The 14,129-nt window shown below is 40.0% G+C and overlaps 1 protein-coding gene across 1 annotated transcript in view; it reads right to left on the bottom strand.

Annotated features, from left to right (window-relative positions):
* Positions 1-739: 739 nt before the first annotated feature.
* Positions 740-14,129, bottom strand: part of PTP4A2 (protein tyrosine phosphatase 4A2) — a 33,956-nt gene continuing 20,566 nt past the window's right edge. The window contains exons 3-6 of the mRNA XM_070404609.1: positions 11,850-11,942; positions 5,303-5,433; positions 4,239-4,313; positions 740-3,233 (exon numbers count right to left, since the gene is read on the bottom strand). Coding sequence (XP_070260710.1) covers positions 3,125-3,233; positions 4,239-4,313; positions 5,303-5,433; positions 11,850-11,942 — 408 coding nt within the window. The 3' untranslated portion in view covers positions 740-3,124. The remainder of the gene's footprint in view (positions 3,234-4,238; positions 4,314-5,302; positions 5,434-11,849; positions 11,943-14,129) is intronic.

Below are 14,129 nucleotides of genomic sequence, written 5' to 3' on the forward strand. Positions count from 1 at the left end.
AGCAAGTTCAGTTGCACAAGAGCATAAGTGCAGAGGTGGCATATTAAACCAAAAAGGGAATTGAGCCAGGCAAGTCCATATAATGAAACAAGAGATGAGGCAATCTGTGTAGCCAAAAGTGACTGTAACTAACCATGGGACACTGAATCTAAGCTGGATAATGGACATGAACTGGAAAATTAAGAACAGGTGAATGGGTCAATGAATTATAAATCACACAGTACTGTACTCACTCACTCTGTTTATGTCTACATAGCTAACTCCTCTTCTAGACAGGTACTCCAAAGTGGGATGTCTTTTATTTTCATTCTTGGTACTTGAACATGTAAGTTCATTATCTAAATGGATGGATGAAATGCTTACCAATGGTATAAGGGAAATTGCCTACCTCCAATCCTATGATTATATAGATTTTCTCCTCCTTCTTTAAGAGTTCAAGTAAAAAGTTGCAATGCTTCATCAAAACCTATGGTATAAACAAAGTCCTTTGGAATGAGACAAGATGCTGAATTCCTAGTGTTGTGCCCAAGAACTGAACCAGAAAATGTAACAGATGTATCCCAGTAAGTTTGCCCTTACTGAACACCTGGGTGGCATGAAATCTTTGAACTTCCCAACCTCTAATTATTTCACCTCCTTGCAGTAATTAGCAGGACCTAAAGCAGACCTTAAGAATACCAAGTTTTCTAGGGAAGCAAATGAAACTCAACCTGGAGTGGAAAACAAATGCACAAACAAAGAGCATGTAAAATATGTTTATTGTTCTTTAAAAGGGTTCAGGGTTTGGTTTTAAATCAGGCTGCACACCTTTCATCAGTCTGACATCTCTCTCACCATGTCAAACTGGCTTCAGCTAGCAATACTTCATTAAATCCAAAAGATAAAAAAAAAACACCTTAATTTTGAGGAAGAAAATCCAGTTCTGAGAACAATTAACATTAGTCTGCAATTTAAAACAAAATGAGGGCTAATGTTTCATGTTGCTTTACACACTCTTCTCCTCATACAGAACCAGGAATGTAATTTTCCTAACTCAGGCAGGCACTGATACTAGTGGACACTGCACGCGCGCACACATACACACACACACACACACACACACCTATTTTTCTGTCTCTCCCTGTCTCCCCCTCCCCCAAACAACAAAAATCAGAGCATGTCAAAGGAAAAAGGTTTGGTATGATATTGATCAAAACCCTTGGAGTCAACAGTCTATCTGAACTTAGAGAATATTCTGTTTTGATCTTGAGCCTATATTAAAGGAATCTATTGTCATGTTCTGAAATAAAGAATTTTGGATAGTACCATCATTTTCCACTTTAAAATCCTAGAAACAATTCCAAAAAGCATTATTTAGTTTTGTTTTCTGGGATGGGGGAAGAGAGCATCTACAGATTTTCATTTAGTTAAAGAGCTCAAACAACTCCGGCATAGGAGATAGGCAGTTCACAGAGCCAGCCAACATCTGAGGTATCACCAGTGACAACATCCCGGTCCCTTCCTAACTGGCCTAGCTGATCCTAACAAAATGGGAAGTTTATGGTTCTGCATAGCAAATTCCAACAGGACAAGATGACCCTAAACCTTTATTCAAATTGTTAGAAGCAGAGCACTAGGAAGTGTATAATATTTAAATGAACAGTGCAAGAGGCTCTGATGGTGTCCTTCAACTTGCTTTGTGAATACAGCCTGGTCACAACTGCCTTCCACAAAAGAGCAGAACAATGGTTTTCTAGATCAGCACATTGAACCCCACAAAGAATCAGCAAAAATGACACCACCAACTTCACTAGCAACACAGTCCTTTTGCTACTGGTTGGGCTGCTTTACATCTCTCTCCTACCCTGTTAGGCCTGTGGACACATACTCACTAGGCATTGTTGGTTTTATCTCATAAAGAACCTAGTAAGAAAATAACAAGGCAATCAGTGGTTAAACTGAACTGTACATATAGGGGGCAGTTTGGAAAATACCCATAACAGGCATTTTCTCAAGTCCAAAATATTGTGTCTTTGCTATTCCATTACCTGTTCCTGAAAATTCAGAGTACAAATAAGTCCTAAAATAAAAAATTTTAACTACCAGCATTCTCTGACATCATTAGACAGAAAAGCAGAGTAATGCTACATACAGCCCACAGTTCTACAAGGTGTAGAAAGTGTGCTAACTCTCTGGACACATCTTTAGTGATGAACTGGAGTACTCCCCTTCAGAAATCAAATGTTTCTGGAATACTCACTTAGCTTCATTAGTTGGGAAAGAGAAGAATTCGACTCTCAGCTAAGTTCTTTGAAAAAAGAGACTCCTCTTAAAATGCCATGTCCCCCACTAACTTACCAAAACAAAAACCCAAATAAAAAAAGGCTCTTGGCTACTTTGCCTAATGTTGTATAGAGTTTTCAAGGAAAGAAACTAACATGAACACTCCATCATCAGTAAAAACTAAAAACCACCTGGATCATATAATATGTATATGCCACTGCTTTTTTTTTTTTTTTTAATGTTTTTTGTTTTTTTCTAAAAGTGCCCAGGTGGGCTTAAGGCTGCCAGACTGCACGCACATCTACAGCAACAAGGGCTTCTCCTATTCCATCTACAACTAGTATCAGGGGGGAAAGAGGGATGGGGAAAAGGAAAGAAGAGAGGAAAATTGTAGCCCCCACCCCCTAACCCCAAATAACAAAAAAAGAAAGAAATTCCACAACAGGGAGATAGACCTATGTGCCAAGCATAATGGAAGAGTGTGCTCCCCAAAGAGAAGGTTATGCACAGGCTAATGTTCTGCTGGTTTTCCTTAGAGACCTATTTTGAAAAAGTTTAAAAAGACAGGAGATTTTGAAATAATTCAATCCTGGCAGAAATTCAAACTGCAACACTAAGAGCAAAACCATTCTCCACTGAAGTAATCCCTTTTTTCTTTCTCTTTTTCTTTTCTTAAACATTTTATTCATGTTATAGAGGGATTTCTTTTGTTTTTTGTTTTCCAATCATTAGGAGAGTGGTTGAGGAGTACTGAATCCATCACCACTTTGATGACACAGTCAAGATTCCAGATTCACATTTCCAGGTACCAAGAGTTCCCTCTAAATGCCACAATCAAGTCAGCCTTCGTTTATATTTCTTTCTACTGAACACAGCAATGCCCATTGGTATCTCTGAAGCGTAATCGCATCTTAGGTCGGTATTTCTCCAGGTAAAGCAGCTGTTTGGAATTGAATGCTCCCCTTCTTTTTCTGAAAATACAAAATGGCAAACTTTATCGTGTACAAAAAAGAGCTGCCTTATTCACTGAAATGCATTATTTACGGCCTAAGGCCATTCTAACAACACCTAGCCGAAAATCAACATTTCCCATACAACATCACTTCTTAAGTTTAAATCAGAACTTTCTGTGCCTTCTGAGAAAAAGGAATAGACAAATTTTCTTTGCTGATTCTCACTACTCTTGTTAACCGTTTAATAAACATCAGAATGATTTATCCCAAGTCATCTAATATACTCTTTACCAATTAGCTTAACATATTTTTCAGATTAGAATTAGTAGCAAGTATTTAGGATGCATGAGTATTTATATGAAGCAGCAGGCACAGATGGCATTTCTTGAAATATGTTACCTTCCTAGAGCTGCTACCATTCATTTCATGCCGTCATTAATAGTCTTTTTCTTTCTTTCTTTCTTTCTCCTCTTTTTTAAAGAAAAGAGGAAAGGCTAAGAAAATAAATGGCAAAAAATTCTGGACAGCAAAATATCATGGCCTATCACTCCAGACTGAGGCCAAGATTCTGTCTGGACACTACCATCCTGATTTTATGCCTAAACAGGTCACTTATGAATCCCAGGTGATTAACTGCTCCTCTACAGATTCTGGTTTGCCTCTTGGTCATAGAAATTGCATTTTAAAGATATTCTGGACATCTATTAAAAGAGACACAAGATCACTGAGACTCTTCTACCTAGCTATTGATTTTAAAGATTCCTAGATAGTCAAGTCATATACTGGACATATTCTACAATGTCCACATTTGCTGCCTAAATTAGATATCCTTTAAATCTGGGAGCTAGTAGTTTTACAAGTCTCTTTATCATTGGCTCTTTCTGATAATCAATCTTCAAACAAACAAACATTTTAAGCCAAAGGCAGCAAGTTATTCCAGACTAGGAATGGATACTTTCCATAATTCCTTCCTCTTGTATGATCTTGCTTTATGTGTTTCTGAGTATAAAACTTCATACTTACTGTCTTATAAACTGAACTGCATCTTCATACTTCATTCCACATTCAATCAAAGCAAGTGCAACCAGCACAGGTGCCCTGCAGAGAGAAACTCAATTGTAAATATGCACACATCTTTAGAATTAAATTTTAAAAACCAGATTACATGTTACCAAAACTCTGATATTTATTATAAATCAATTTTAATATCATTTCCTTATCAATTACTAAAAAGATGCTAGACTTCAACAAAATCCTTTTCGTGAGCTAGGAGAGGGTCAGAAAATTGATAATTAGAATCAGTCTCAATAAAAGTATGTACTAGTATTTTTAAATATAACAAAGGAAATGAAGTTTTTTTTAAAAAGTCAGTTATTGGGCACTGATTTTGGACTACCTAAATTAACGCAAGTCAAATTAATAATACTACCTTTGCTCTTCAAGATAAGGACTGAAACTTAGAAACTTTACTATACTATAAAAAAAGGAAAACAACAAACAAAAGGGCTAAGCAGAGGTAAGAACCTGAGTCACCACTACCTGCACTAATGTTTTGAGTCATAGTACACATCATAAATTGACCTTTAACCTTCTGTTGATGAGTGTTGCAACACCATTCCATGCAATGCTCAAGGAAAAGGTTTTTTTAAAAAATTAAAATTATTTTTCATTCTCCATTAAACTCCACATCTCCTTTTAGGAGTTTAAGTTCAGCCATCTGCTCTCCACCTTCTAACTTCCCACACATCTCAATCCAAAATTAACCATGTACAGATTTTTTTAATGTTATTGCACATTTCAAAAGCCTGAACCTTTGGTTACTTGGTACAGCAAGAAAAAGAAAACTGAATTAAGAGTATATTTTTAGCTCAAAGATTAGACAATTACATTAAGTCATTTTCAGAACAACTGAACCACCAACCACTAAATCTAGTATGGCATCAGACAACCAATGAAAACACAAAAAGCAGCTTTTGTTCTCATTTCCTTTCCTTTCAGGCAATTAAATATTTAGTGTAATAAATGAAAATTTCTACCCAAGTGAAATATTTGATAATGAATTCACACACAAAAGGGTAAGAACTTACCTTCCCAATCCCGCAACACAATGCACTGCAACACAGCAACCTGGTTCTTCACGAAATTTGGTTTTTAATAGGTTTAGCCAATCGTCCACTATCTGATTAGGGGGTGGCGCACCATCATCAAATGGCCAATCCTGGAAAGAAAAAAATCTTTTATTTAAATTGGTATTTTCTCTAGGATTAACTCCTAATACTGAATAGCTGCACAATACAGAGGGCGGGCCTACTTGAACTAACCATACCATATATACCTATCTACACTAATAAAAGAGAAACATGGTAATTGGCGTACGACCGCTACCCTTCCCATTGGCTAATCAGCATATCCTTATGCAAATTAACTGTCAGCCAAGATGGCGGCCGGCAGCCAGGCAGCTGGAAGCGAAGAGGAGACTTGCTTGCTCCAGGGACTGCAGACTGCAACATTCCCCGCCTGTCTTGCAGGCCTGAGCTGGCAGTTTGAAACATTCTAACAAATATAGCCGGCTGGGATCTCAGAGCTGAAGTTATACATTGTTTCGATTATAGAACGGCAAACAAACCAGCAGCTGAAGCCTCAGAGCTAGAGCCAGAGCTAAAGCTGGCCCAGAAGAAAAAAAAAAAAAGAAAAAAAGGAGCGGTTGGGAGCTTCAATCAATCGCAAGCCTTAAGGCAGCCCTCAGCCCCTCACCCAGACTGGCCAGGCACCCCAGTGGGGACCCCCACCCTGAAGGGTGTGTGACCAGCTGCAAACAGCCATCATCCCCTCATCCAGGCTGGCCAGGCACCCCAGTGAGGACCCTCACCCTGATCCAGGACACCCTTCAAGGCAAACCAGCCGGCCCCCAGGCCTCTATCCTATATAGTAAAAGGGTAATATGCCTCCCAGCACTGGGATCAGCAGAGCCGCGAGGTCTCCTGGCACCAGATCAGCACGACAGGGGGCAGCGCCCAAACCCCCTGATCGCCCTGCGGCTCTGTGTGTGACAGGGTGTGGCATCCCAACCCCCTGATCGGCCCTGCTCTGTGTGTGACAGGGTGCAGCGCCCCAAGCCCCCCCCACCACGGGCCCTGCTCTGTGTGTGACAGGGTAGAGCCATAACCTCCCCATCGGCCCTGCCCTGAGTGTGACAGGGTGCAACGCCCCAACCCCCTGATCCGCCCTGCTCTATGTGTGACAGGGGGCGGTGCCCTAACTCCCCTATCGGCCCTACTCTGTGCGTGACGGGGGAGCTCCCCAACCCCCTGATGGGCCCTGCTCTGTGCATGAGAGGGGGGAGCTCCCCAACCCCCTTATTGGCCCTGCTCTGTGCGTGACAGGGGGTGGTGCCGCAACCTCCCCATTGACTATGCCTTGAGTGTGATAGGGGGCAGTGCCCCAACCCCCCAATCAGCCCTACCCTAAGCGTGACTGAGGGTGGCATCACAACCTCCCAATCCGCCCTGCTCTGTGCATGACAGGGGGCGGCGCCCCAACTCCCCAATCGGCCCTGCTCTGAGCCCGACCAGGGGCTGCCCCTAGGGATTGGGCCTGCCCTCTGCCACCCAGGAGCAGGCCTAAGCCAGCAGGTCGTTATCTCCCGAGGGGTCCCAGACTGCAAGAGGGCACAGGCCGGGCTGAGGGACCCCCCTTTCCCCCCCGAGTGCACAAATTTTTGTGCACCGGGCCTCTAGTTCTTAATAACAGGATTCTGGTCACTGCTGAAAAATGATCCAAGATAGAAATTCAAGTGTGTCAAATAACTTAGCCTTCTTCAATGAAGTGTAATCAGTGTCTAATTTTATCTTATGGAAATCTCTTATGATAGTGATAAGAAATTAATATTCCTCAAATATTTTGTCTGAAGCAATCTGTAAACAGACATAGAGAAAACTGTAAGCCCAAACAAAGTAAGAGAAGATACACCTGTCAATATGATTTAAAAGTACACTCTGGCAAAGAAGTATACCAATAACTGGTATCTTACTGGTCTCTACAAATATTTGTGAGGATTATCCCCCAAACAGTTCTAAGATATAAAGTCTTTTCTTTAGAGAAAGGCTCTTTGATTAAAAATCTCCAATAGTTAGCATACCATAGCAGAAGCATACTATCATCTTTGTGCTTATTTATACATATTTGAAAGCCATGTAGCAAATATTTTTAAAGCTTTGCCTAAATTATACATATCTCATTGAACGAGCACAGTGCCACATATTAGGGTCCCTAAGCAAACGGAGACCCCTTTCTTTCAAGTATCCCTTTCTTTCTATATTCATCACTAGAGGCCCGGTGCACGAAATCTGTGGGGGGGGGGGGGGGGGGGGCCAGCGGCCAGCATGTCCCTCAGCCCAGCCTGCACCCTCTCCAATCTGGGACCCCTCAGGAGATGTCCGACTGCTGGTTTAGCGGGATCGGATCTAAACCGGCAACCAGACATCCCTCACAATCCGGGACTGCTGGCTTCTAACTGCCTGCCTGCCTGAATGCCCCCTAACCGCCTCTGCCTGCTGGCCTGATTGCCCCCAACTGCTCTCCTCTGCTGACCTGATTACTCCCTAACTGCTTGCTCCCGGACGCTGGCCTGATCTCGCCCCTAACTGCTTGCTCCCCTGCCAGCCTGATTGCCCCTAACCGCCTCTGCCTCCGCCCCCACCACTGTGGCTTTGTCCAGAAGGAAGTTGGACGTCCGGGAGGAAATCGGACGTCTGGAAGATGTCTGGTCGACCCGGTCTAATTAGCATATTACCCTTTTATTAGTATAGATATGCATGGGTTGGTCTTAATTAAAAAACAGCCAGGTGATTCTCTTCCTTGCTACCTTACAAGAGGTCCTAAGAAACCAATACAAATCAGCTTTGAAGGAGGAGGAAAGGGGACTCACATTTTACATATCCTCTTTTCCATCTAGCTTCAAGGACAGAAATGTAAAAACACTGGAAATTTTTTTTAAACATTAAGACTATTCTAATGAAATTGGATAAAAACACTTTAAGATACTAGAGAAGGAAAAAGAGAAAAGTGACAGAGCATTAAATTGATTCTGCACTCATTATTGGCACCACTAAAACACTTCATGTAGCCCATTAACCATGACAGTACATTATGTTTGATTTGTCAACTACACCCCATAATTAAAGGGCTGTCAGTGTTATCATTATAAATGTCACTACAGTTTAACTATAAATAGCTATAAAACCAGTAAGTATTTTAGTTGAGAGTTTACTTCCTCTAATAATACTCCCTAAAATGCACCTAGTTAAGAAATAATAACACAAAGCATGCTTCACTTACTCAGACAAGCAGTAAACAAATTCCAAGATTAATTTTAAATGTCCTTGTTTTTTCAAGCTTAAGTTGTTAGCCCTTTAATTTTTTCTAATCATAGCTATTTAAAACAAAAGCCTAGATTTAAAGGCCTGGAATAAATCCCGGACCTACCAGCATTTTCTACAAATTAGTTCAAGTTCTTTACTTCATTTCTATTTCATAAAGATATTTATCAACATTACTGACTCAAACAGACTACAGTCAATCCACAGTTCATTTTCTCACCCTGCCATCTGTCAAAACAAACTAATTTCTCATCTAACCAATGGAAAACATACAGTAGACCCCCAGTGGGTGCCTGAAACCGCAGATAGTACAGACCCTATATATACTATGTTTTTTCCTAAATGTACAAACCTATGTTAAATTTTAATTATAAATTAGGCACAGTAAATTATTAACAATAAAACAGAACAATTATAATAATATACTGTAATAAAGGCTATGCAAATGTGGTGTCTCTCTCTCTCCAATAATTTTTATATTTTCAGTCCAAATCTATTCCTGAATCTGTGTAATGATCTCTTATTTGTTGGTGTTACTTGTTACTAGGCTTAAGGCTTTCTGGTGCAACATTTGCTGTCAATTGGAACATTTTCTGTTCATGTCTTCCACCCACAAATTTAATGTTGTTTCCATCTTAACTAAGCACTCATACACTGGCTATAACTTTTAGAGTCTGAGGTGCACAGCAAAACTAGCATAAATTTTTTTCCTTCTTCACACTTTCACAAAGATAGAAGACTCATTCCTACTGTGGTCATAGCAACTTCAGCCTACTTTTTTCTTTCCTTATTAAGTGGAGAACTTTCACCTTTTCAGTTAAAGGAAGCATATTCCAGCTTCTCTTTGGCATATCTGAATTGCCAGTATCACTATTTTTGCACTTTGGATGGGATGAAGCAATACTTCATCATACTACTCAGAATAGCACACGATTTAAAATGTATCAATTGTTTATTTCTGGAATGTTCCATTTAATATTTTAAGACCACAGTTGACCCCACAAAGTAACTGAAACCATGGAAAGCGAAACCGCAGATAAGGGGGTCCACTATACTTATAGGGAAAAAAACTTCAAAAATTCAGCCTAGCCCTAACCGGTTTGGCTCAGTGGATAGAGCGTCAGCCTGCGGACTCAAGGGTCCCAGGTTCGATTCCGGTCAAGGGCATGTACCTTGGTTGCGGGCACATCCCCAGTAGGAGGTGTGCACGATGCAGCTGATCGATGTTTCTCTCTCATCGATGTTTCTAACGCTCTATCCCTCTCCCTTCCTCTCTGTAAAAAATCAATAAAATATTTTTTAAAAAAAAATTCAGCCTAGCTTCAAGAAGTAAAATTTGGTTTTGTTTAAACACAGGGCTACATCAGAAGTTAAAGTTTTGTGTGTTTTTTTATGTGTATATATATATATATATATATATATATATATATATATATATAAATTCTTTTTTATTTAAAGTATTACATATGTCCCCTTTCCCCGCCCCTCATTGACTCCCTCCAACACTTTCTCCACGCCCCCCCACCCCCCCCACCCCCCCCCCCCGCAGCCTTCAGCACCCTATTGTCTGTGTCCAAGAGTTATGCATATATGCATACAAGGTCTTTGGTTGATTACCTCCCACCCACCCACCATTCCACGCCTTCCCTCTTGAGATTCCGCACTCTGTTCCATGCTTCCATGTCTCTGGATCCTCTCCGATCATCAGTTTGTTACTTAGATTCCAGATATGAGTGTGATCATGTGATACTTGTCTTTCTCTGACTGACTTATTTCTTGTGTTTGTGTGTGTGTTCTTAAACACCGGGCTACATTTTACACATGTTTATACTTATCCCCAGTGATTTCCAGCCAGGAGAACTTAAAGTCATTTAGGAATGAGAATGCAAACAAATTACTACCATGCCATACTACTCAAATACATCTGAGTACATAGTATTCTTTAAAAACATAATGTCTGGCTATTTATTTCTTCTATTTTCACCCAAATGAAGGTGAGGACACTTTATGGATCAGATAGGAGATGACTGCCTTACCAACAGGACATTTATTTTCTTTGCATCAACAGCCTTCCCAACTACTGACTAATGCAATAAAGACTACAAAACTAGCTCTCAATAAAAAGTAAAAATATAACCTGATACCAATATCTTCTTTATTTTCTGCCTCATCAACTACTAAAAAAATCTCCAGTTCTCAACCTACTTCACTACCTTCCCACAATCAAATCAAATAGCTCTAAAACACCTAAGACTACAAGGTCATTTCATTACATGCTCCTGCAATTTAAATAACTATTTAGGGGAAAAGGTATAAAATTTTGCCTAATATGAGGCTCCTGCTTTGTATAATAAAATAGCATATATTGAGGCTAGGGAATATTTTAATTTAAATTAATTTCAATAACTTTTTGTTCAAACTGAACTATGAAAGAAATCTAATCACACAAAAGCTTAGAAACCTAAAAAAGTATCAGAAACTAGGCTGATAACTGTGGAGTAAGATGCCCTCTCCTTCTCCCTTCTTTTTTTTTTTTTTTTTTTTTTTTAAATAGATTTTATTGATTTTTTACAGAGAGGAAGGGAGAGAGATAGAGAGTTAGAAACATCGATGAGAGAGAAACATCGATCAGCTGCCTCCTGCACACCCCCTACTGGGGATGTGCCTGCAACCAAGGTACATGCCCTTGACCGGAATCGAACCTGGGACCCTTCAGTCCGCAGGCCGACGCTCTATCCACTGAGCCAAACCGGTTTCGGCTCCTTCTCCCTTCTTATCGTCTTCTCCCACCTTTTTGTCCCCTACAAGTTAACTACAAAATACTAAGTAACTAATTTGTACTTGCAAAGTAAGAGAATATTTCCATGTGACTTAAGAATGTCTGATGGGGGGGGGAAAAAAGAATGTCTGATGGAAATTTTGTTTTGTTTTGACTTTGTTAGAGTCAAACTGGTAGCCTGGAAACAAAAGCCAACTATTGCACTAATTTCCTAGAAAAACAAAATGCAAATTAACTTTTTCTTAAAATAAGTATTCACTAAATTTTACTTTTTATTTCTTGAAAATACCCTGCAAGTGTAGACTTTAAGAGCACAAATGAGCAAAACTGCCAATAAAAAAGAATTTAAAGGTTGCTATGAACACTGTATTCTCCTAGTATAAGCTCAAAAAGCAAAACTACTGAGTTCCAAGTTTTATAAAATATCTGAAAGGTACAACTTGTTTGTAATGAAAAATTAAAACACTACACACTCACTAGAACATGGATTCCTTCTTTTTCAACTGGAGCTTTATCGTATGTAGCATCACAAACTCGAACCAAAGTTGTCACTCCATACTTCTTAAGTTCCTTTAAAGAAAAATAAATATAAGGTAATTTGCTTTTAGAATCTGTGACCAAAGCTTTAAAAATTTACTATTTTGAGTTGAAACAATGAGACATTATTCTTCAATAAAAACCAAAATCATTCTCATTGTGGCAACATATATAATGGACACTCTGCACTCTCAGTAGAAATATCAGTAAGACTCACCTTTGTAAAGGGCAATTTAGTAGCATAACACAAAAACTTTAAAAGAACACATATACTTTGACCTAGAAATTCTACTTCTGAGAATTTTCACTAATGAAATAATTAAAGATATACACATTTAGATGCCAAGCATGTTCAGCACAGTTTGGAATGGTAAAAACCTGGAAACATTAATGGTCTGAACAAGGGAATGGTTAAAAGAAAGTATGGGTTAGCCATACAGCATACTATGACAGCTATGAAAATAATACTGAAGAGGTTGGGGGGAAGTTTTATTTTAAATATGACCTATCTATTTGTAGGATCACAGAAAGAAACATCTAGAAGGCAAGTATTAACAGTTAAGTTTTTTTTTTAAAGAAACAGTGTTTATATTATACATATACTAGAGGCCTGTTGCACGAAGAGATTCGTGCAATAGGCCTTCCCTTCCCCTGGCTGCCAGCACCAGTTTTCCTCCAGCACCCGGGACCCAGGCCTTCGCTGCTCCAGCCAGAGCCTTCAGTCTTCGCTCTGCCGCTTCGCACCTACCTATGCAAATTAATCGCCATCTTTGTTGGGTTAATTTGCATACTCTGGCTGATGAGCATAGCAGAGGGATGGTCAATTTACATGTTTGTCTATTATTAGGTAAGATATACTAGAGGCCCAATGCACGAAATTCGTGCATGGGTAGGGTCCCTTGGCCTGGCTGGTGATCAGGGCTGGTCAGGGCTTTCTGGTTGCCGGCTGGGGCCTTCCTTCATTCCGCGGTGCCCCCTGGTGGTCAGCGCATGTCATAGCGAGTGATTGAAATCCTGGTTGAACTCCCGCAGGACAATTTGCATAGTAGGCTTTTATATATACAGATTTTTTAAAATTGATTTCAGAGAGGAAGGGAGAGTGTGAGAGGGAGAGACAGAAACATCAATGATGCGAGAGAATCATTGATCAGCTGCCTCCTGCACGCCCCCTACTGGGGATCGAGCCTGCAACCTGGGCATGTGCCCTAGACCGGAATTGAACCCGGGACCCTTCAGGCCACAGGCCAACGCTCTATCCACTAAGCCAAACCAGCTAGGGCAGGGGTGGGCAACCCCTGGCACGCGTGCCAAACATGGCACACCAGTAACTTTTGCTGGCACGCGAAACCCTCTCTTATACTCTTCCGTTTAAATTGTGGATCTTTGTTCTCAGTGATGAATTTTGTTAAGTCTCATAATAGGAGTAGCTGGATGGATTAAAGTAGTAGCTCGTGCATATCTCTGAAGGTCACGAAATATAAACCTGATGTAAAATCTGTCATCAGTGATGCAGCAGCCAAAGTCCCACTGATAATATCAAACGGAGTCATAAAGTTTTCTGTCGGACTATCAGTGTACATGTATACATTAAAAAATGTATTTTTCATCATCATATACTGTGTTTTTGTCGTTCGAATGAATTTTATTACTTCTTCAAGGTTCTTCACATAAGTACACCTTAAGAGATATCAAGTAGGCGTAACATGTTCTCAAATAATTAGGGTTGGCACGCAGAAGAATTTTGAGTCAGAGATTTTGCTGGTTTTGGCATGCACTCACAAAAAGGTTGCCCACCCCCGAGCTAGGGCAACAGTTGAATATTTTTAAAGTGTCTTTTGCTTATCTGTATCTTCTGATTTTTATTTAGAAAATACTTACTGTTCTTTTTTTTTTTTTAAGGAAACAAAGGTTATTTTGAAATTAAGATTAAAAAGTGGTATTATATTACAAAGCCAACTAACATACAAAATAATTATGGCCAGAAGTCTTGCTCCTTTAAAAACTTTCCCACAATAATGCCTAATACAGTGACTACCTATCTTCAAGGGACCACCGTCTTTTTATAGTTGCAGGAGGACAGTGACTTCTGCCACTTTTGGAATCTATGGCCAAGGAATCCACAGGCTGAAAATAGTATCACATAATTCAGCCAGGCTTAAAGGTGACTGATCAACCTAAGGACACAAGCCTAGAATCAACTTGTACACTGTGCACACAAAG

Source organism: Myotis yumanensis, unplaced genomic scaffold, assembly GCF_028538775.1.
Source record: "Myotis yumanensis isolate MYYU_CA2020_CCGP unplaced genomic scaffold, mMyoYum1.0.hap1 SCAF_2, whole genome shotgun sequence".
Lineage (NCBI taxonomy): Eukaryota > Metazoa > Chordata > Mammalia > Chiroptera > Vespertilionidae > Myotis > Myotis yumanensis.